Below are 22,106 nucleotides of genomic sequence, written 5' to 3' on the forward strand. Positions count from 1 at the left end.
TGTCAGCGCCCTGGATCCAATGCGAGAGAATGAGCCGTTAATCTTCGCTCTTCAATCCGAGCCACAATGCCTGAAAACTGTGCACATTTGTAGTCGAAAAGCCAGGAACGGGATGACCGCTATGCATGCATTTCGACTGAAGAGCAGAAAGAGTGCTACTAGTGCTGACCGTCGACAGCGGCCAGGCTTAGCCCACTCCTCCTTTTGGGACCGTGTTTGTGTTGTGCAGGGGTTGGGGCTGGACGAGGTTTCGGTATTTACAACCGAGCTGTTTGAGGTAGGAGACGTCCAAAGCGCTTCAGGCACCGCAAATTGTACGGCGGCAGATGTATATCACTCCACACAGGACACACTTTGGCGCCATTTTGTTGCCCATGGGGCAGCTTGCGCGAAGCCTTTTTGCTATTTTTGCTGTTCGTGCGAATATTCGAACATTCGAATTCAATTGTAATAGTGCTTGCTATACGATTCGTACTCGATCCGAGAATTGAATATTCGGAATTATGGAATTTTCGCTTCCGTTCGAATATAAGGGATAGCAACACTTATCGAAGTCTCGAGGTGGAGAGATCGATGCAAATGAGGACCGTTTCGAATGATTTTGCTGCAGGAGAGCCGCGGTTGTTGCGCAGAGGCATGTGTTCTTAAGCGAACCACACGTAACGATCGCTCGCAATCGCGATAGCGCGCTTTGACCGAAGACCTCTAAAAGAAGAACTTATTTTAAAATGCCGTCATCACAAGCCATCGCAGCAGAGGGCGACGAGGGCACTGTTGCAGTTTTTAAGGGCAACAGAATTGGACAAGCGGCTGTAGCCTGAACAGATGTTTATAGTGCTGCAAGTGTCACTGTGCTATGCGGTGACAGTATGCGGTGAGTGACCGACTGTGGTTGAGTGTCTATGCGCCTTTCTTTCTTTATCTCTACTTTGTTATCACTTTACCTCCCCCTCCCCTCTTTCCCCAGCGTAGGGTAGCAAACCGGATCTTCCGCTCTGGTTAACCTCCCTGCCTTTCCCCTTTCCTCTGTCTCTCTCACACGTAGCAGATAACTTCTATTCAACAAGGTAAAATTACGCTACAAGAATGCCTCGCCTTAACGCAGCTTATATACGCTTTTGCCTGTTGTTTCCATTTAGGCAAAATAATTATTTATAAGCAGTCTCAGAATGGGGGCAGTGCTGTAGTATCAAACTTTTACCCTTTAACGAACTCAACACTGTACGTGTATCTGGTGAAATTGTGCTTTTCCAATCTTTTATTATTGTCATGGTGCGGCAGATAAGCGAACGTGGTCGTTTCTCAATTACAAACACCTTAGTTGGCCAGTGTTTCAGTTGCGAACGGCATTACATGCATGTATCAAATAATGCAAACAAACCTAAGTTGTTTAATCAAACGGACTCAGCGCAAGCTTTGTGCTTCACTATGCTTCGAAATGACAAAATACTGAATATTCGTGTTCGATTCGGTTTGTAAATTTCACTATTCAACAACTCTACTTTTTGAGTAAATTTACCAAATGGAGAAGTCGTCGCGCGTGTGGCGGAAGCTTGTCGTACATGTAAGTAGTGGTCGAATAACAAGGGAGTGGCACTTGCACAAAACTTTTTACCTTTATCACTAGGAACTTTTCTTTGTGACAAGTTATCGTCACTTACGGTAAGCTTTTTAGGCGTGTCTAAACATACACAAGATAAAATGTGCTGTGTAAGCGGTCCCTGAATCAGATTGTTAGGCACTGATGTGATGTTAACTATATTTCTCCAGATTCTCGAAAAAAAGGCAGAGCAAATGACGGAGTTTTGGACGCATACAACGGTCTGCAGTTTTGACGCCATTACAAGTGGCTCCCTATAACCGCCAATGTTTCCTTCTTTTTGCAGCATATGCGTGGCAAACATGTTCGAATCATGTCTTGCGTGTTCTATAGAGATATTTCACGCCCGTACCGACATTCAATTACTCCTATAGAGTATGAGAACCTGAATACTTCCTTAGTATTTTGTGCTATCGCCTATTTTTATCGCCTAGAGTTTGTTGGCAACTACAATGCTTGTATACAGTAATCACTTATTTAGGACTTTGTGCTTTATCATGAGGGCACAGCCGAAGTTCAAAGGCCTCATGTGTGAGGATATAAAGACGACCTGCTTCTGGTTAGCTGCATTCGGCAACTGGGAATACGTAAAAACGACCCCTACAAAGTGATACGCCTAGGCTCGTCGCAACGTCAACTTGGCAACACCTTAGTGAGTCCTTCATCACCAGACTTCAACCTCTGAAATTTGCGAAAGAAGTAACCAACGCTTTTCAATTTCATTTACCCTTGCGCACGAATAAGAATAATAAGAAGAAGGGGGGGGGGGGGGCAAACCATTATGTATCGCAGATGTTTTCCCTGCTTTTCATTTCTTCACACATGTCTCTTTCTATTGGCTAAAAATACAGGGGTGCAAGAAAGCTAGCCAGTTTAAAAAAAAAAAAGCTCCCTAATGCTGTTTTCATGCTAATAGGCAGAATGTTTGTTTGGTTTAAACCCATGCTTATGGTCTCTGTCAACATGGGATGCGATAAATGCGGTTCAAAATTGTAGGGTCAAGCAAAGCAAAGGAAAGTGCTCGTTTGGCAAAGGCACTTACTTCCCTCCATTACCCCACAGCAGGCGTCATGCATATATTTATACACTCGACTGGTGCTGAATGCTGCGAGAAAAAAAAAAAGAAAGAAGAAGGAGAGCGATAAAAATCTTACGGAGGACTGAAAACACTTAGCGTGACAGCACTCGCGTGAAATGCTCTCTGATTCTGTTTTTCTTTGTGATGGTGTGGGATCCCCGATAAAAATTTCGCAGACTGGTTCCGTGAATAGTAATGCGAATACTTGCATCTCCGCAACTCCCCCAATCCCCTCGCCATGTGCCCGTCCCCGCAAAAAAATAAAATAAAAAAAAATGAAAAGAAAAAGAAAAAAAGAAAGAAAGAGAGACAATAAAGCGGAACTTGCTTTATTGCTCTCAAGGGCCGCATGTCAGCCTTGGCTCTTTATACAGATAACGCCCCTTCCAACGGAGCCCGTACGCTGGCGATCCCATCACCTCGGATTCGCGTATCTGAACCAAGAGAAGAGAACTCGAAACGCTGAGTTTTACTACCTGTGACCCATTAGAGGCTAGTAAAGTTAGAACGCAGATGTTGCGGAGCACCGGAAGATTTGTTTTCGTGCCCTCGCGTTGGCGTGTCTTATGGATTTCTTTTTCTGCGCTCTTTATGTCGTCACCCGGAACCAGCCTCTCGAGCTAGCATTCCGTGTATAGCTATCGACAGACGCGTTGTATGCGTCGTTGATCACTGGGAGGAGATAGAAATGAGGTAGCGAGTGGGTCAGGTCAACGTGCGACTCCAATCGACTCCCGTTAATTTGACCTCGGTTAATTCGACTATCCGCTTAATTAAAACGCACTGAAACGTCCCCGGCCGCTATAAACCAGAGATTGCTATGGAAGAAAAGGGCGTTTAGTTCGAACGCGAAAGCATGCCGCATTGGTTAATTGGATCTCCATTGGCGCCACCTCATGCGCGCAGCGGTCACCAAAAGCTTGACAACACACGAAATACAGCAGACGGCGCTACTGCTTCAGGCATGACGTTGTTTTACTTTTATTTTATAGTGGCCAACGCTCGTTCCACCAGTCAAGCTATCCGTTCTCGCTTGTTTCAGGTCATGTCCCGCTGAGGCAGCGCTTAAACAATGTCTCTTAATTAATTCAGCCCTCTTTGCTGCGTGCTGGTTGAGTCGCGCTTCAAGAGCAAGAAGCAAAATGACATTACAGACTACTTGAAACAATAAAAAATATTTCAATTCGTTCATTTTGCTGCCGTTTGTTAATTCTACCTTTCCGATAATTCGACCAAACCTTGCGCTCCTGCAAGGATCCATTCAACAGGAGTCGACTTTATCCACTTATACCCCTCCCCCCTCTTTCACTCCTTGAGAAAGCGCTTTAACAGTCTTTTTAAACACTCCGTCAATTAAGCTTTGCTTTAACTCCAGCCTTGGTTGATTGCATGATGTACGTGAAGCCTTCACTCAGTGAAAAGAGTGACCTGGGATAGCGCATATCGCGCACTAGCATTGCTTTAGCTTGGCTCTGCTGCTTAATGGCAATTCTGTGCTTTCCACATAGTATTTAATCATATTGTGCTGCACGTTAGATTTACGTATACCGCATAGCATATGACAGAAAACATATTTTCCTGTTTTCTGTTTTCGGAAAAGACAGAAACTGAGTGTGAATTTACCTGAGGCCTACGTACGTAATAATAAGAAAAGAAAGACAGCACGAAGACGAGACAGTCAATAAAGGAAGGGCCCAACATTTCTTCACTCTTGTAGTAAGGCATCTGCCAACCGACCCAGGTGCACCCGATCCTGCACACACGCATAATATTCATCGTCCGCGATACGGACTCATCGTGAACGCTTCTTGGCTTGAGAGACGGAGAAGGAATAGGAGGGGGATTAATCTGTTTGCCGCTGGTATATATAGCTATAAGCACTATACAATGAAAAGCCAAATATGCGCACTGCCCATATACTTCTATGCAATAAGAGGTCAGCAGAAAGCTTGTATCTCTCTGTGTGCATATAAATAAATAAATAAATAAATAAATAAATAAATAAATCAAGATATGTATATATATATATATATATATATATATATATATATATATATATATATATATATATATATATGCGAACGAGAGGGGTGGTTAACCGAGGGGCCCGATTTTTAATTATCATATCAGGAGAAGCCAACACACAAATAATGCAGCGGACGCAGCTGCGAATCGGGTAGATTCAGGCAGGAAATCAGGCAGATTTCCTGTCGCCTCAGCTAAACTACCTGGTTTTGCTCAGCAAACTAAGAACTTGGAGTTATACTTTATAGACCCATGTATAAGCTTATCAATGCCGGAAAATCTAAGAGACAGCAGAAAACTTGAAACATTGGTACACCACCTGCGTCTTGGTACTGCATTTACGAGACACTTCTTGGACAGGATAAAACGTGTCTCCAGTCCGCAGTGTTCTTGTGGTCATCCAGACGAAGATGTGCATCATCTTCTTCTCGAGTGCACGAAATACGATCCACAAAGAAGGGTACTGCAAGCAAATTTGTTCATATTAGACAGAAGACCATTCACCCTAAAAAAGATACTTTGCCCATGGCCAACTGCGGGCCTTCAGAAAAGAGCACTTCTTGCTCTGAAAAAGTTTTTAGAAAACACCAACATTTCGGCAAAACATTAAGTTTCAGATGATCCTAATACGCTAAACGAGTAACATAAATGTTCTGGGTTCAAAATTGATTTATGTGGTGATCGCAACTTTTACGCAATATGTATAATTCTGTTCTGTACTTGCAGTGTATTACATGTGTTGTGTGTTTTGGCTGTTCAAAATATCTGACTTTATATATGCGTACGTGTACTGAACTCATGCATAAAACTTTGCGATTCATGTGCCTTTGGAGTGTATATTTTTTATTCAGTCAGTGTTCTACTGAGTGTCATATTTTGTGTGACTATTCTCCCGTTTTACGCAAATTTGTTTCCTTTGCCAAGTGACAAGGAGTAGTCGGTGCCACCAAAAAGGCACCAACCTCTCCTAATATTAATTTCAATAAAAAAAAGACGCCAATGACAACATAGGGGAAATTACGTCTACTTACTGATTGAAATAAACAAATCACAAATTAATGGTAATGAAAGTGGATGAAAGAACAACTTGCCGCAGGTGGGGCACGATTCCACCTGCGTCAAGTTGTTTTTTCATCCACTTAGAACGAATCCTATGGACAGCACCAGTTTCGAGATATTCATTTTCAATGTGTCCGTCAAAATGCATTGGTGTTCCAGTAAGTCACTTACAGCGACCACCTCGTCTTGTTACTTGTCGTTAAAAACAGCTTTTCTTCGCCTAAACATAGATTCAATGTGTAACATCACGTAACATACCAATGCTGCATCGTGGATTTTCATCCCCCCCCCCCCCCCCCCCATCTCGCGGTGTAATCCAGACGCACTTCCCGGGTGCTTTTCGTCGTCTGTGACGACAACACGGGCTAGATGAAATTGGTGGCAATTTTCGCGAAAGCTGATGACAAGACTGTGCTAAACCACTTCCGTATACAGCACCGCATTAATTCAGCTCTACATCCAGGAGGAATATTTTACGTGATCACTTCCGAGTGAATTTTTGAGACAGATTGAAGGTAGTGCGCATAAGGGGGGGGGGGATGCGCAATGTACCACACAAGGACACAGTAAGAATAAGTACATGATGTTTTTACGGAGAACATCTGCGAAATTTGGGACTAATATTCCATAAAACTCTCAAATACAGGTTTTACTGTGCTGTTCAACGGTGCTTGGCCACGCATCACGAAAGACACTGCCCAGCGCTCATGCATTAATAAAGCGTTGCCATCAGAGATTAGGAATGACGATTACGAATTCGACTCTTGTCGCAATTTTATGCCCTTGCACTTTCCAGCGAAAGTAGGGCAGTTGGCGCAGTCGCTCACGAACCATGGCAACGGACTCGGCTTTTTCACCGATGCGAATCGAAAGAAAAAATACTCCATAACTACACATGTGTTACTTCAAGGTTATAAGCTGTTCCTCCGCTAGAGAGCGATCACGGCGGGCTAACGTACGGTCGATCGCGATGCTGCGGTCAGCCACTTCTCTACATCACATCGTGCAAAGTTTTGACAAGCAAGAAATCGACGTCTGATATCCGCGCTGCTGTGAGAACGCCGTGCGCAGTGCGACCGATATGAAGATACACAAAGTTCATTAGAAATATGAAACAGTGATTAGAATGAAATTTACTGTTTGCCTAGAGGAAATGAACGAAGGCGTGAAATGAGAAAAATAAACAAAATGCAATATATAACAATATGGGGGTGTCATACAAGAAAAAGAAAGGTAAACAATATATAGTGCAAGCTACTCGAAGGAAGTACTTTTTAACATTCAAAAAGTGATAGGGATTCCTCACCGAGTTGTCACCATGGTCGTATGCAAAGCTTTATGTCGTCGAAGTTGCGACGGCTGCATAATGTGGCGCAGGAAAGACAGCACAAAAAAAAAAGAACATAATGAAGGGGACAAACGACGCAACATGCTCTTGAATTTGACTATCAGCTGTGGGAACCGGCTTTGAAGATCATGCCCTTCGTTGCCTGGTTAATCTTATTTTTTTGCATGTCATGTGGTCTACAGTGATGACCCAATTTAACCAAATCTTAATTTGACCCCACCCATCTGCGTAGGGGCAGTTTGGTCCAGTTTGACTGTGACCAAAGTGTCAGGCTTGTGAAATGACAGCGTCACCTGAAGGCCACTTTCATGAAGTCGGTGACTATTCCATCTTCATTTTCATTTACTTTCAGTATAAATTTTATTAGTGAAATGTAATTTGCACTCAGAGTGCACAAATGAGATTATGCAGCGACAGCTTTTTCTTCCCAACAGTTGTCTCTCAACATCAAACAAATCAAAATAAAGAACCAGGGAGAGTATTTTACCATAAATACATTTTCTTGCATGTGTGTGGCAAGAAATAAAATCAGCTGCATAAACATGTTTGTTATGCAGTTTTTGAATCCACGATAATCAAACAGAACAAATAAATAGTGCCTGGAACTTTAGTACCAAGTGAAATTGTTGGAACCGTGTCCAGATGGGTCAATAAGTGCTTCATTTCACTTAACGACTTCGGTGGCGCTATGTTCGGAGCGTCGTTGAACAAGATGTGCTAACTTAAGGGGGGTACGACAACAATAGAAAGAACGGCGACGATAGAGATATTACTCCGGGCATTCGCCGACGATGCACCGAAAAGGCGCGCCGACCTTTCGCAGACCGTCAGAACTCGTGGCTCACAGTACATTCGGGCTGCTGGTTAACGCTACCTTGCAGTGCTGTCGGGGCACCTCGCTTCTCCTTCCGTGAGGCATACACCTGCAAGAGCGAAACACGTAATTTATTCATTATAGCCGTCTGGCACCACTTATTCAGCCTTAAAAGTCTATACAAGCGTCTTTCTTTTTCATTTATACTGAAATATCTCGTTTTCTCGTTTCTTGTCTTTTGTTTAAATTCTTGTTGGGTAAGGGCGTGAATATGGTTGGCCTGGAAAGAAACGGAATACTATAGCCGCCGCTTCATTAAAGCTGGTATCGTTCTTTTGCATTTCGCTACTGCGTCGCTTTCGCGGCATCGAAGCGTCCCGCACCACAGGCACCGCGAACAAGAATTGCGCCCGGTCGATCGCCAAAGCCAACAGCGGGGGCCCAGATCGACGCCCACCATTTAAGGTGACAGCCCGGGGCGGCACGCAAGCGTTGCGCGTCGCGCGGAGCCGGACACGCACGCGCATTCGGGCCTCGCGTGACGGGCCTGGGGCGGATGGATCTCGGCCGTGTACGGACGTCCGCCCCCATTGTCAATACGTGTCCTTTATTGCCCGGCTCGCCCGAGAGACGAGCATGCGGGCAACCGCGTGGTGCGCGGCCGCGCAACAAAAGGCGCATGAAAAATCATGACGCCGCCTGTCATGTCGCGACATATCTGGCCCCCGGCACACACGTTTCCAAACAACTTTTGTGTGCGTGGTGGTCTCCCCTGAAAGAGCTCGAAAATATACACGCATATAACATGGCCCATGCACGAGGCGCAGTAGTAAACACACGACAAGCCGTTGCAGGCCTGCATGCACGCCGAGGGGCGCTCACGCAGCTCTTTATGCTATCCTTAAATATAGGCTCGGGAACCACGGCTCTATTACGGTTCACTTCCGTGTGTCGTGTGTGCGTGGCCGAAAGGACATCATTCGAACCGACCGCATCGCCCCGTTGCCGCTGTACGCGTGGCGACGTCGCGGAGACCTTCTTAGTTTGCCTCCCCCGCACAGTTATATCAACGTTTCCGAATAAGACAGAACGAAATGCGGCCTCCGTCTACTTTAAGACGTGGACGAGCGATGCACCGTTGCTCGCTCACGACCATCACGCGACCCACTCATGCTCTGATTTTCGAGCGCCGCTACGGTTAAGCATGGCCGTGGCTTACGCTGACGATTCCACATACAACTATCAGAGCATTTCGCAAGTATTGTACTTTTGTGAGGCTTGTGCCTCTCCCTCATTTACTATCTCCAATTTATGCAATGTGCAATAAAGCTACATCTGCTTTGTTGAGCGACTTGGTCATCTCTGTCTGCACTGCGCAAGGGATTATGCGACTGTTACCATCCGTCAACAGACAAGTAAAACGGTTACAATTTGCTACAAGTACGCTAAAATGGTCTACAATGCTGAAATTGTTCTAGAGGTGTGCCAGCTTCCAAAGAACTAGAACGAAGTTTGTTGTGAAAGGGCAAGGGCCTTTATGTCCTTCGATTAAGCCGACGCACTAGAAACACGATAGCGGTTAAAATTGTCTAACTTTCTTTTACAGTAAGATCATTGTCAAATAAAACGTACAAGGAGTCCAAAGCCGGGAATGAAAAGCTCAACAACGATAATTCAAACGCGCAAGTTTAACAGAGCAGAGACAGAGAGTGAAAGAGATGAGAAAGGCAGAGAGGTTAACCGGCAGAGATGCTTCAGGTCTGCTATACCCAACACTGTGGTAGAGATAAGGACGGAAAGAAAGCCTGAAAGAATAGGCTAGAAAGAAAACAAACGCACCCGTAAAACTCGCGCGTTGAACAGAGCAGAAGCTCAGACGTATAGTATTTCATCGAGAAAAGCAAGGAGCTGGCTTTTTTTGTTTTTAATCAATCAGTGTTTTATTTTCTCTAAAATAGAGAAGGAGACAGGACTAAAAGCTCGCAAGCGTGGCAGAGGTCCTGCCCTCTTTTAACTTGGCAATACAGCGGACCAAAAAAACACGATAATTTTCACACAAACAAACATTCGAAGACAAGAGAATAGAAAACACTATAGGTAAAGAAACAGCGTTATTCATTGCAGTACAAAAGAATATAGCAGCACGCTATGGTAGAGAAAGAAACAATATTATTATAATATGCACGCGGCATCATCACATAAACTTGTGCAGTAAAAATTGTTTAGTAACAGTATTTGCATTTATGAGGTTCTTAAACGTTCTGTTTGCCCAATGCAAAACAGCCAATATAGATGAACGCAGTAAGGGAATGGGGACGCAATAAGGGGGGTCAGTGGTGGAGGATCGCCCCCATTTTCTTTCCACCCTTCACACGTGTTCTACACGGGAGGGAAAGCGGCCCGCCGAAATCAGCTGGACGCACTGGCGCCAAGGTATAGGTGCTGTCATTTGGGCAATCGCCTGAGCGCTCGCACCGTGTCACGATCAATGGCAGGGAAGGACCGCCAGAGGGGGGCGGGCCTGAGCAGCAGTCGATTCACGGCCACCACTCTAGAGGTCAACAGGAGCATTCTGGAGGCCACCTATTGTATGCTTCACACGGTCACTGATGACGCCATTATAGGTCATAGGCTGAGCCCACCCGTAAGATCAGGGGCCATGTTCACAAAACTTCCATTTCCTAAGTGCCGTCGGCAATTGACTGTCGACGCGGTGATCGTCTCCGCCTCCTGCTTGTCACTATATGCCTTGAGTGGCGAGCGCCCGAACGCCGGCCAATCTTTTGTCAATGTGAGCCCAGAGCCCATATTCACGAAAAAGTTAATACGCTAGATTAGTTCATAAGAGAAAATTTCAGCCAATCCTGACGCTGGATCCTGATCCTGATGCAGTGAAGGCTGTCGGCAAATGGCAAAAAACACTTACGAACGAAAACCTTTTTGGATTCGGTCTGAGAAGTTCTGCGGCCGAATTCCCAAAACTTTTCGTTCGCGTGTGTTCTTTGCCATTGGCAGTTCGCCTTCGTTATAAATTTAAGTGCAGATTCAAGATCTGGAATTTTTTCTTACGAACGATTCTAGATTTATAACTTTTTGTTAACAGTGGCCGTCAACATTTACGGAGGAAAGGAACATAATTTAAACATCAATGCCCAAACGGCTCTTACGATATATAAGCCCCTATTCCCAAAGCAGTTCGTAATCCAGAGCAGTTTGTAAAAATACGCGCTGGCCAATCATGGTGGCGCACATATTGCGAACCGAAAGCTTCGTGAATTGGACCCGTGAATTGGACCCATCAAGAGCATAAATGAGTTCGTACCTTTGTTCAAAATTACGTGTCAACTCCGTGTCGTGTGCTAAACAGCTTCGCTGGTCAACCACTTTCATAGAGTCGGAATGGATCATGTTTTTTGTGTAGATCGCCTTAGCAGGCGGAAGGCATGTAGATGATATATAAGATGGCTCGACCATCTGCCGACAGTGAACGGCAGTCCGATTTTGACTCTAAAAGCTAGTTCGAGCATGTCGCACAGATTGCGCAATCATTGCCCCTTTTAGAAAAAGGTGTTTCGAAACGACGGTGTATTGGAGCGGTATGTGAAGTCATGAGTGCATCAATCTTAACGAGGTTGAGGCACCTGTAACGTAAATTTTTATTTATTTATTTATTTATTTATTTATTTATTTATTTATTTATTTATTTATTTATTTTCTGTGAGGTAGGACCGCAGGTGGGAGAATTTAGCGAGCGAAAACAAACCAGGAGAAAAGCACCTTCGGTTCGATATCCGCGCGCGCTACTGAAGCCAACTATCGTTTTTCGTTCGTGGAAAAAGAAAGGAACATGACTCCGCCCCTTCCCCTTTCTCTGCTACCCCGTATCCTCAAGGAAATAATAAAGAACTAAAGAGTGCATCGACATTACAACCCTGTCGACAGGCCTTGAAGAACCGCGATGAGTGGAGGCGAGAGCGCTCAAAGAGACGCCCGAGGGGTTCGAGAGGTAGATACGTGTCTTCCAATGGTTCCTCCTTTTCCTAGTTTGCAAAAGACCCATTTCACCTTCATGGCATGGAGATGCTGTTTACGTATGTGCGTGCGTGCGAGCAAGGAAGAGTTGGTGTGCGTTTGTCGCAGCTCTGTCACGTTTTCTTTCCTCTTCTTTTTAAATGCACGTTTTAAGCACATCCCGAGCAAGAAAGAAACCCTGCGCGCCTGAGAATAAGAAACGGGCGGGGCATCCCAACAGTCACCAAACAAGCCAAGCACCTAAGTCAGTAAGCGCGCATGCCTGTCGCTAAAGTCCCGTGTAATTACCGGTCGCGTGCTCTTCTCATATCTGCGTGGCCATTGAAAGAAGCAAACAAAGATGCCAGGCGATAGAGCCAACTACAGCCGCGGGACATTATGCAAAACGCACATTACGCAAATGGCAGGGAAGAGCACGGTTAAGGACGGTCGGTCCAGCAGCGGTGCGGAGTTCATGGAGGAGAACGCTTTCGAAAGTTTCTTGAGCGGAAGCCGCAACGCAAATATTATACGAGATCCCGTTTAAGAGAGACAACACGACACTGCCTATTAGTGGAAGCGATTTGGCTCGGGAAAATTGTGCAAGCAAAAGTATCGAATCGCACCCCGCACAGGACCATTCGGAGTTAGATATGCGATTATAAAGTTTGGCGTGTTGTGAAATCGACGAGCAGAGCGCAACTCTGGCATTAGCAATTAGAAGCAGGAAGAAAGTACGCAAAAAAATTTAAAAAAAAGCAACAATACGATGGCAAAACACAAAGATGGCTTCCGAGCAGCTGCTCTAGCCGGAACATATCTTCCACTCGTGTTAGACCTTGTAAGCTCCCCATAACGCCTTGTGAAAGCTTATCAGTTATGATCCAATCGAGCACGAGCCCTGGAAGACAAACACAAAATTCAATTTTGTACGCGGGGCGGGGTCAAAAAATGAGCATTGTAACGTTCTGCCTTCCTTAATGCGACCCTCTTTTGCGTGTCACCCTCCAGCGCAATAACAGCGACGCTGCATGCATGTAGGAATGCAGGTGTTCAGAATTTTCAAAAACAGAAAAAAAAAAGTCACTGGCCTGCGTGGCACACGCAGCACATTCATAGCGTAAGTAAATATAGGAGCCCCATTTTCGGCACCACGCACTACAGGGTCTTCGCGGCAAAGTCCCTTCGCATCGTTTTCACGAGAACGATCTGAACTGTCCACCCAGCGTCGACGGCCAAGCTGCGGCTTGTGCTGCTCTCTGCACAGCGGTCTGCTGAGCCCGACGTTGCCTGGTTGCAGCCGCCGCGTAGCTCGACGAATCGCTTCTTCAGCAGCGGTTCCTACCTTGTGAGGAAGCGCCATAACGTCTACCGAAACACAGGTATTCAGACTACGTGGCGCACATGTCACATCTGTTGACCCGTGGGACAGTACGTTGATGTTGGTGCTACTGCTGCTGCTGATGATGATGGTTTATTGGCATCCCCTTTGAAACGGGGTGGTGACAAATAGTCGCCTAGCCTGCTTGAGTTAACCAGATCCAGCTACATGCAGCATGCAACTGCTTCATGCAACTGCTACATGTCGGGACAGCTGGCGGAATATAACGGAACTGCAATGTAAAGATTTAGGTATCTACGCTACGCAACGCGCATGTCACATCGCGTGTGAAATGGCACAATATGATGGCGATGATGATGATTTAATGGCATTCCCTTTAAAACGGGATGGTGAAAAACAATCACCTGGCTTGCTTGAATTAATTAGGTATGCCATACATGTTTCTCATTACAGCAACATTTATACATCTCCATAATCTTCTTTCTTTTCCTCAAGACTTCTCTATCTACCTTGTGCCGCTACCTATGAAACTGCTACATGGCGTGCCACCTGGTGTAATAATATGCAACTGCAATGCAAAGGGCGTCCGCATAGACCTTTTCATCGGGCGAGGATGAAAGGGCGCGCGGCGAGTGTTTCCTCCTCTCTGGCTTGTGCGATCTGGTGCTGCGCTGCTTGAAAGTATTGCTGTCGCGTGCTGCGAAATGATTGGGAGGTGTTTTAGCTCGTACTGTGTGAAACTTACGCAATATCCGTTCATACAAGGTCGTCGGGGAACCACTGTGTAGCCTTTCGGTGCATCGGTAAATATAGCATGCGGAAATATCTCTTGGGGGCGCAACCATGTGAGGTGCATCGTCAGCCACGGTGTGTGTATGTGTTGTGAACTATTTTGGGTGTGTCGGTTTTACTTCAACGTCTGTGTATTGCTAGGAAATAGAAAATTTCGTCACTATCTGATCGCTTGTCGCAGGAACTAAAACATAAGAGCGCATGCTCGTGTACGGCCAACCTAAGGCAACCTCGAAATATTTAAGCGCCTGGCGCTATCAAATATTTGTGATACACCGGCATCGTTCTCGCGCATTTCAAGTCTAGTAGACTTGAAATCACTATCATATGTCTACGCTAACCTCCTGTATGAGGTCGATGGCGCTGCTCAGCACAGCGACCACAGCGGTTGGTGAACCAGCATGATACATATATAAGCTATGCGCTTCGGTATATTGCCTTTTTTGCCTTGTAAAGCCATAATATCCCAGAGGGATCCAAAAAAAGAATTCGATGGCTATTTGTGAGGACAAAATTTCCGTAATACGGCTGAGTGCGTCGTAGAGAACATGACGAAAAAAAACCCAAAAAGAGAATTCGGTTGTCACCCTCTTTCTCGAAAAAAAAAGAAAGAGAGAGTGAGAAAAAGCAGGCTAACGTCACAATAAGACCTCGCATGGTCACGCCACACAATGTTTATAGATCTATAAACAATGATGTCGCATGCTTGGACCATGCGCTATATAGAGCAAATATTTCGGTAATCCAGCATCTACCATTGCTTCGGACGCTCGCGCAGTTCGTAAAGGGTCGCTTTGCTGGACAAGTGTCATTCATACTGTAAGGTACGCTGTTATTGCTAACCAAAACTATTTTATTTATGGGGGGAGAGCACGTCCACCGAACCAAGTAGTCACGCAATGTAATGTACAGTTAACAGTTTGAACGCTTCTCAAAGTATAACAGCACAACGTCTACTGTAACAGAACGGTGCCCACGCTGTTAAGCTCGCCGCGTATGTTTCATTGCTCCTAAACCGCAGCTTAGAACTAAAGGAGAATGCTACTATAAGGTCGCATTAGTGAATGGAGTTTTCAGAAATACACAATTCATCTCCGAGGCTGATTGTAGGCTCAAACACGCGCGCACACATCGCGCTGCGTGCTCCGTCCGCCTCTACGCCAGCAGAAATCCGGCCATGCCGACTTAAACCACTTCAGTACGTCTCACAGAACCGTTTTCCACGTATAAGATGCCCCGTCACACTATATAGACAACGCGAGCGTGAAAACAAACACCAGAAACCAGTGCCGAGCGCATATTAGACATACTCGTCCAAGCGTGCCGACTGCCGATAGGTGGCGCCGCTGTGTACGCAATATGGTGGCGCCCATGAAAAAACGGTCTATAGACGCTACGCGGCGCGCATCTCATATCGAAAGACAAGTAGCACGATAGGATGATGATAATGATTATGATGATGATGATGAATTATGGGCATCCCCTTTGAAACGCGACGGTGACATAGTCTAGGCGACGTAGGTCACATCGTCTGACAGAGCCAGCTTGATTTAACTTGACACACTGTATATATATATATATATATATATATATATATATATATATTGCTACCATTCTTGTACACATCTCCTTGAATTACTTTTTCTCCCTCAAACCTTATTTAACTACCTCGTACCGCTACCTGTCCATCTGCTACATGACATTCTACCTGGTGTAATAACATGCAACTGCAATCCAAAGTGTGCACGTATAGATGCTAAGCGGCGCGCCTCTCGTATCGCAAGACAAGTGGTAAGATGTGATGCTACTTATGGTGATGATGATGATTTATTGGAATCCCCTTTGCAGCGCAGCGGTGACATAGTCACTGATCCAGCTTGATTCAATCAGCTACACAATATATGTTTGTGTTTTCTATTATTCTTGTATACATTTCCTTAAACTTCTTTTTCTTCCTCAACCCTTGTCTAACTTCCTTGTACCGCTACTCGTGCATCTGTTGCGTGGAGTTCTACATGGTGTAACAATATACAAAATGCAATGCAAAATCTGCACGCATCGACGCTACGCGGCGCGCATGTCACATCGCGTGTCTCCTCGCACGCTAGGGCGCGTTTAAAGGGTATTTTTCCGCTGCATGCTCGTGGCTCCCGAAAAACGACCGAGTGCTTCGCGGTGGATCAGCGTGCCTGTCACACATTCTGCTGCGCCAAAGGCTATGCAGGCCAAGTACGGAAGGAACAGCGCCGGACTGGATGCCTTTACTGGACGCTTGCACGTGCTTGCCCGACTTTTGAACGTGTTTTCAGTCACCTTAAATTTCTGTAGCGCTTTGTTTTTCTTATTTTGCTGAAGATTCTGCTCCCATGTAATAAAGAAAAAAGAAAACACTGTCGTGGCTCAGTGTTAGAGTGGCTGACTCCCGCGCAGTGGGCCTGGGTTCCAACCCCACTGGAATGTTTTCTTTTTATTTATTTATTCTTCTCAAACACCGGTGCCAACGGCGGCGGCGGGAGCCATCACCAATCGAAACGGCTATTGGAATGAGCACATAACAGCCTACGCTGCAAAAAAGTGATTTCGCCGGTAATTTAATGACACTTAGTCTTCCTATTGGCATTAAAACTTCTCGTTTAGAGCTTCGTATATCTGTGACATGCATGCCACATGAACTTTCTTCCTTTCCCCTTCCCTCTTTTCTCTCTTTATATCTATATTTTTTTCTCGTATTACGTATTCCTGTCTGTTGTTAGACGGTCTCGGGATCTGACGCTCTTTTGAGCCATTGTTTCGGTTTTGTAGTATTTGTTTGTTTCCTTTTCTGGGGGCACATCTGGTCGTGCTTAGAAAATCAGAAAAAAGGGCTCCATGCCCAGGGAACCATCTCGGAACAACGACTTTTATTTGCTAGCAGATGAGACGCTTTTCAAGTTTTCAAGCGCGCTCTGTTTCAGCGTGTTGAGCATTCAATACGCCATTAATGCTCCAGTGCCGCACCGTCTGGACGCTCGTCCTGGCTGCCTTCCGGTTGCGCGCGCAGCGCGTATGAACACCGCCTGCGCGATCCCCCGCCGCGCCGCGGCCGCTGCAGAGACAGCGGGAGCAAGCAGCTCGTTTGTGCGGGAGCTTGTCGTTTCGATGGCCCCTCTTTATTTTGGACGCCGCGAAAGCGATTCTTTTTTGCTTTGTGCGACAATATATCGCTGCTACATAGTGTACTACACGAATGGGAGCCATTAATCCAGTTCGCACCACACAAAGCTCAGACAAACGAGGCCAATTGAAGCTAGCCTGTCCTGAACGACCCTTCTCGCAACCTCGCAACGTGTGTAAAGGTGCCTCCCGAGTCTGCTTAAGAGGCGGGTAAGTTGCTGAGAAAGAAGTTGCTTGGTCTTCCAGGGGAGACGCCGTTTTAGGGAAGAATCGCACCCAAACATGAAAAAAAGAACTGAATCGGTAGGCATAGGATGAAAGCTAAGCGGAGGCAAGACTGAAACGCAAGCATGCTTTGAACGAAAATTATACCCGTCGTGGTTGCTCAGTGGCTATGGTGTTGAGCTGCTGAGCATGAGGTCGCGGGATCGAATCCCGGCCACGGCGGCCGCATTTCGATGGGGGCGAAATGCGAAAACACCCGTGTACTTACATTTAGGTGCACGTTAAAGAACCCCAGGGGGTCGAAATTTCCGGAGTCCTCCACTACGGCGTGCCTCATAATCAAAGGTGGTTTTGGCACGTAAAACACCATAATTTAATTTAATTTTTTTAACGAAAATTATCTGCTCTAAATCAGAGAGTGTTGTCCAAAAAGGAGTCAGCAAGGTACACTACTCCGCTTCAAACAAACAAACAAACATGAAAGCCTAGGCTCCACAATTACAAGTATTTAAATAATAAAAGGCAACCTATAGACGGTAGACCACTTAAAAGGCGTTGGCCGCTTAAAAGGCGACGGGGCAGAGAAGAAGGCGTTGTTTGTGCGATTTACGCCATCGATGTGTTTCCCTCGCGGCGGTTCTTGATAGCGATAAGCAGACGTAGCGGCAGCACACCCGGCTAAATGCTATGTTCGTTTGCGCGCGTATCGCTTGGGAGCAGTGCAATCACGACGCGCAAGCGGGCAAGTCACGTGGTGTTTTATTGTATTTCGCGGGCATCCGCAGTAAGCTGAAGAACTCCATAGGATCGAAAGACAAAAATTGTTTATTCGTACGTATTGCAAACCGCTCTGTAACTTTCTAATTTGAATTTGTTTCCCTAGCTTCATTGCTTCAGAAGTTTGATAATTCATCTTGACTAATTATCTAATTAAGCAAAATACAAAAAATAGCATGACACACTACATACAAAAGTGAGCAACATGCATCTGGTCGCGTCGTCTTAGAGTGCATCCGCATATCTTTAAACTCTGGCTAGAGTTAGCTATACCCGGTATAGTCATATCATACGAAGCTAAAGAACAATGACACCAACGACAACACAGGGGAAATTATCCGCAGTTTTCAATTGAATTAAAGAAATGATAAATACATGGAAATGAAGATAGATGAAAAAAAAAAACAACTGGCCGCAGGCGGGATACGAACCCACATCTTCGCATTACGCGTGCAATGCTCTTACCAAATGAGCTATCGCGGCGCCATTTTCCCATCCACTTTATGAGGTATTTTGTTTACCTACTAGAACTAACCCTGGAAGTGTTAGCCAGCGCCACTGCTCACGGCCCTGGCGGCGGATGTAGAACATCCTTTCTCCCGCAGGTGTCACGTCTACGTGAACCTTTTGGATGAAGGCAACTAGTGAAGAAACGCACGCATGCTACCTGAAGGCATCAAAACTGCCGGATTGGAGACCCTCCCTTGTAACGTACGACACGAACGGAAACCGAGGGGCCAAATTTTCATTAGTCGGGCAATAAAATCCAGTTGTCTTTTTCGTCCACTTTCATTTCCATTTATTCAGCATTTCTTTATTTCAATTAAGAACTGCAGATAATTTCCCCTATGCTGTCCTTGGTGCCATTCTTTGTTGGCTTCTTATGATATGAGTAATAAGATCGAGCGCCCTTGGTTTCCTCATTAATGATATAAATTTCGGGGAACAGCCAACTGCTTACGTTGTATGCTGTGATAAACAAACGGCTCAGGTATAGGCTCTAGCACATAGAACAACGGCAAAGGCAGCTGGAGAGTGAGTGAGTGAGTGAGTGAGTGAGTGAGTGAGTGAGTGAGTGAGTGAGTGAGTGAGTGAGTGAGTGAGTGAGTGAGTGAGTGAGTGAGTGAGTGAGTGAGTGAGTGAGTGAGTGAGTGAGTGAGTGAGTGAAACAACTTTATTCGGTCCACAATAGACGTCAGTAAACTCAACGTCACCTGGCTAGGCCCACTCGAGGACCATCAGGTCAAACCTGACGGCCCACTCGCAGATCTTCCGGACTGCCAGGATTTGAGAGGTCTGGTCCTGGGCCTTAACGCTTCCTCTTGGGTGAAAGGGGGATCGGCAGAGGCGCAGCCCCACAGGACATGATCGAAGCTGGAGAGAAGGGGAATTTTGATGTCTCATATGCATGCGCTACAGCCAAGGTGTTACCAGAGAAACATTCGACATAAAACGAGTTTTTTACCCACCAAATAAGTGGCAATAAATGGATATTGGTGGCTACAAATCTCGCTAAAATTACGCATTTGAACATCAGAACCAGTTCACTTAGCTAGAATGCAAATGATAACTGCTCAATTTCAATGCAATGTGCTTGAAGACACGTATCTGTGAAACAGTCTAAATTTTATTTTAGCATTTCCTTTCATTGCCTCAAATTCCGACGATAAAACCTGGCAACTGCAGCTGTAGAAGGGGATAAATATTGCTTCTATTTGAAAGAAATGAGATACAGCGAGGAAATCACGCTATGGACAACCATGTTGTGAGCACAGTAGTGATTTAAAAGCACAACACGAATGACAGAGACAGGCACACAGGTTTACAGGACAACACCTAATATAATTGATTCCTCTGCTGAGCAGAATAGGTCGCAGCCGAGTCTCACGGTAAAGTGATTGATGTGCGTTTCATGTCGCCATGCAACCATGCATAGCAGTTAAAAATGAAGGCTTCTGTCTCAAACAAACGAGACAAGAAATTTAGAGGGACTTTTTCAGTCCGCCAGATAGCTATAGCGACCTGCTCGGCTTAACATGGCTCCCAGAAGGCGCGACGTGAAGTGGACTTATTGTGCGGCCAGCCTGGGGCGACGCCGCTCAGCATGCGAGAGGCCAAAGGGGACACCTAGGAATGCGCACGTTCGTGAAAGGTGGCGCAGCAGCAAGGGGCGCGTCTCCGGGTCATTGAGGCAGCGCCGACACATGGACGCGTCTTTGTGCGCGCCTCGGGGCGACAGCAGCCCCTCGGCGCGTGCGTGGGCACTTGGCGCGAGGCCCCGGATGACCGAAGAGCGGCGAAAAAGCCGCTCCCTTTGGCGCGCTCGCCTACTGAAAGAGCAGGAGGATCGCGCAGCGACACCCATCCCATTATGTAAAGGCGAAGCGGGTGAAAGTAACGGATGGAGCGACATCATTTGTCAGCAAGTGCAACGCCATTGTCGCACTGAAGGACCGGGCCATGTGGCCCTGAGGGGTCATCTTTCAGCGCCTTGCTCGAGGACACGTCGGCCCTCGTAACAATGACACTGTATAATTCCGCGACGTAGATCATCTTCTGGTGCAGATGATGGCGGATCCTTTAAAAATTCCCCGATCTTGGCGGTTTCGCGTGCTTTTCTTGGGCTGCTTTTTAATCCGCCAAGTGGTGGGCAAGCCTCTCTAGGTGTTAGGGGCGCCTGAATGACCACCACTTTTTGGAAGACGCGCCTCTAAATGGCGGCGCCGCTGCGCGCAAACAACAGCTTCGCAGCTAGGCAATCTATGTCTCGCGGTCCGGACGCTCGTGTGTTTGACAGTGCGGATCTAAGAAGAGAAATACACACGAAAAAAATGCGCAAGCAGCGCACAAAGAAAGACAGAACGGTGCATCGTGCAGGCTACGCCGGAAATTTCTGGCCTGGCTTTAGAGCAGCCAATTGCCTGCACCAACGCCACACTTTAAGCAGCCGTGGAGATGTCGTACAGCCTCTCAGAGGGGAAGAAAAAATGGGTTAAGCCTGAAGCCAACTTCGCTGCCACAGAAGTTCCTGCTTGAAAAATAAATAAATAAATAAGGTAAAGAAACGTACGCTGTTGTGGCGCGAATGAAGAAAGAGTAGTACTGGGTGCGCACGACTGTAAATGACTTCCAAAGAACTGACACCAAACAGCAAGCGTCTTTAGGCAGGATCTCAAGATAATGCGTCGGGTCTCTATGATATCGGATGGTCTCGCTTCACGTGCTTGTCTGCTTGAGGCTGACGTACTGAGTGCAATAACAATTCTACTGGAAAGGAAACTCTCTTTTCTTTTTCTTTTTGCACATTGCGCACAATCTGGCTCAATGTTTCCACTAACACATATCTTATCAGTTAAGCTTGTTTAAAATGTTTTTCTCTTTACTTCTTTCTGAAACTCCGCAGCATATTAAACTGTGTCCTTAGATCCGTATAGCGGTCCCTAGAGGAATAGGTGCCGTCACGGACAAATATACAAATATAGCAAACACCCTTCCTACACTTCCCTGAGCAAGTGTGCTGAAATAAATGCCAGCATGAAAGATCGGCAGCAGGATTCACGGAGCTTTTCGCTGAGAAGATTTATAATCAGTGCGGCGCGCGATACAAATACAAGGAGTTGAGGACACAAGACGAACGCTCGTCTATACGTCTTTAACGTTTTGCGTTAGTGTGTTGCATTGTACTGAATCTGTCGCCATAGTAACTAGCCCAGTTGGCCCATCATACGTAAGAATAATCAGTACCGGCGCCATCCCTTTGACCTCTCAGTTGTTGATACGAGTTGCAGCCCAGTTCTCAAACTAAAAAAGAAAAAAAAATCACCCTTTAAGGTCGTTTTGTTCCCAAACAATACTCGATCGGTCCTTCCTTTAAGGCTGCGC

At 46.0% G+C, this 22,106-nt stretch overlaps 1 protein-coding gene across 4 annotated transcripts in view; it reads right to left on the minus strand.

The window, feature by feature from the left end:
- LOC129380547 (uncharacterized) overlaps nucleotides 1-22,106 on the minus strand; it is a 210,454-nt gene that overhangs the window by 7,848 nt on the left and 180,500 nt on the right. Inside the window, exons 3-5 of one of the 4 annotated variants that reach the window (XR_008608669.2) lie at nucleotides 7,985-8,033; nucleotides 5,023-5,166; nucleotides 2,643-2,705 (exon numbers count right to left, since the gene is read on the minus strand). Coding sequence is in view for 1 of the 4 variants with exons in the window: in XM_055061839.1 (XP_054917814.1) it covers nucleotides 5,023-5,166; nucleotides 7,985-8,033 (193 nt within the window). In the remaining 3 variants the exon portion in view is untranslated. Of the gene's footprint in view, nucleotides 1-2,642; nucleotides 2,706-5,022; nucleotides 5,167-7,984; nucleotides 8,034-19,438; nucleotides 19,599-22,106 lie in introns of all 4 variants that reach the window. The other 3 variants (XR_008608668.2, XR_008608671.1, XM_055061839.1) reach the window with 3 other exon arrangements.

The sequence above is a fragment of the Dermacentor andersoni genome, chromosome 1 (genome assembly GCF_023375885.2).
Source record: "Dermacentor andersoni chromosome 1, qqDerAnde1_hic_scaffold, whole genome shotgun sequence".
Lineage (NCBI taxonomy): Eukaryota > Metazoa > Arthropoda > Arachnida > Ixodida > Ixodidae > Dermacentor > Dermacentor andersoni.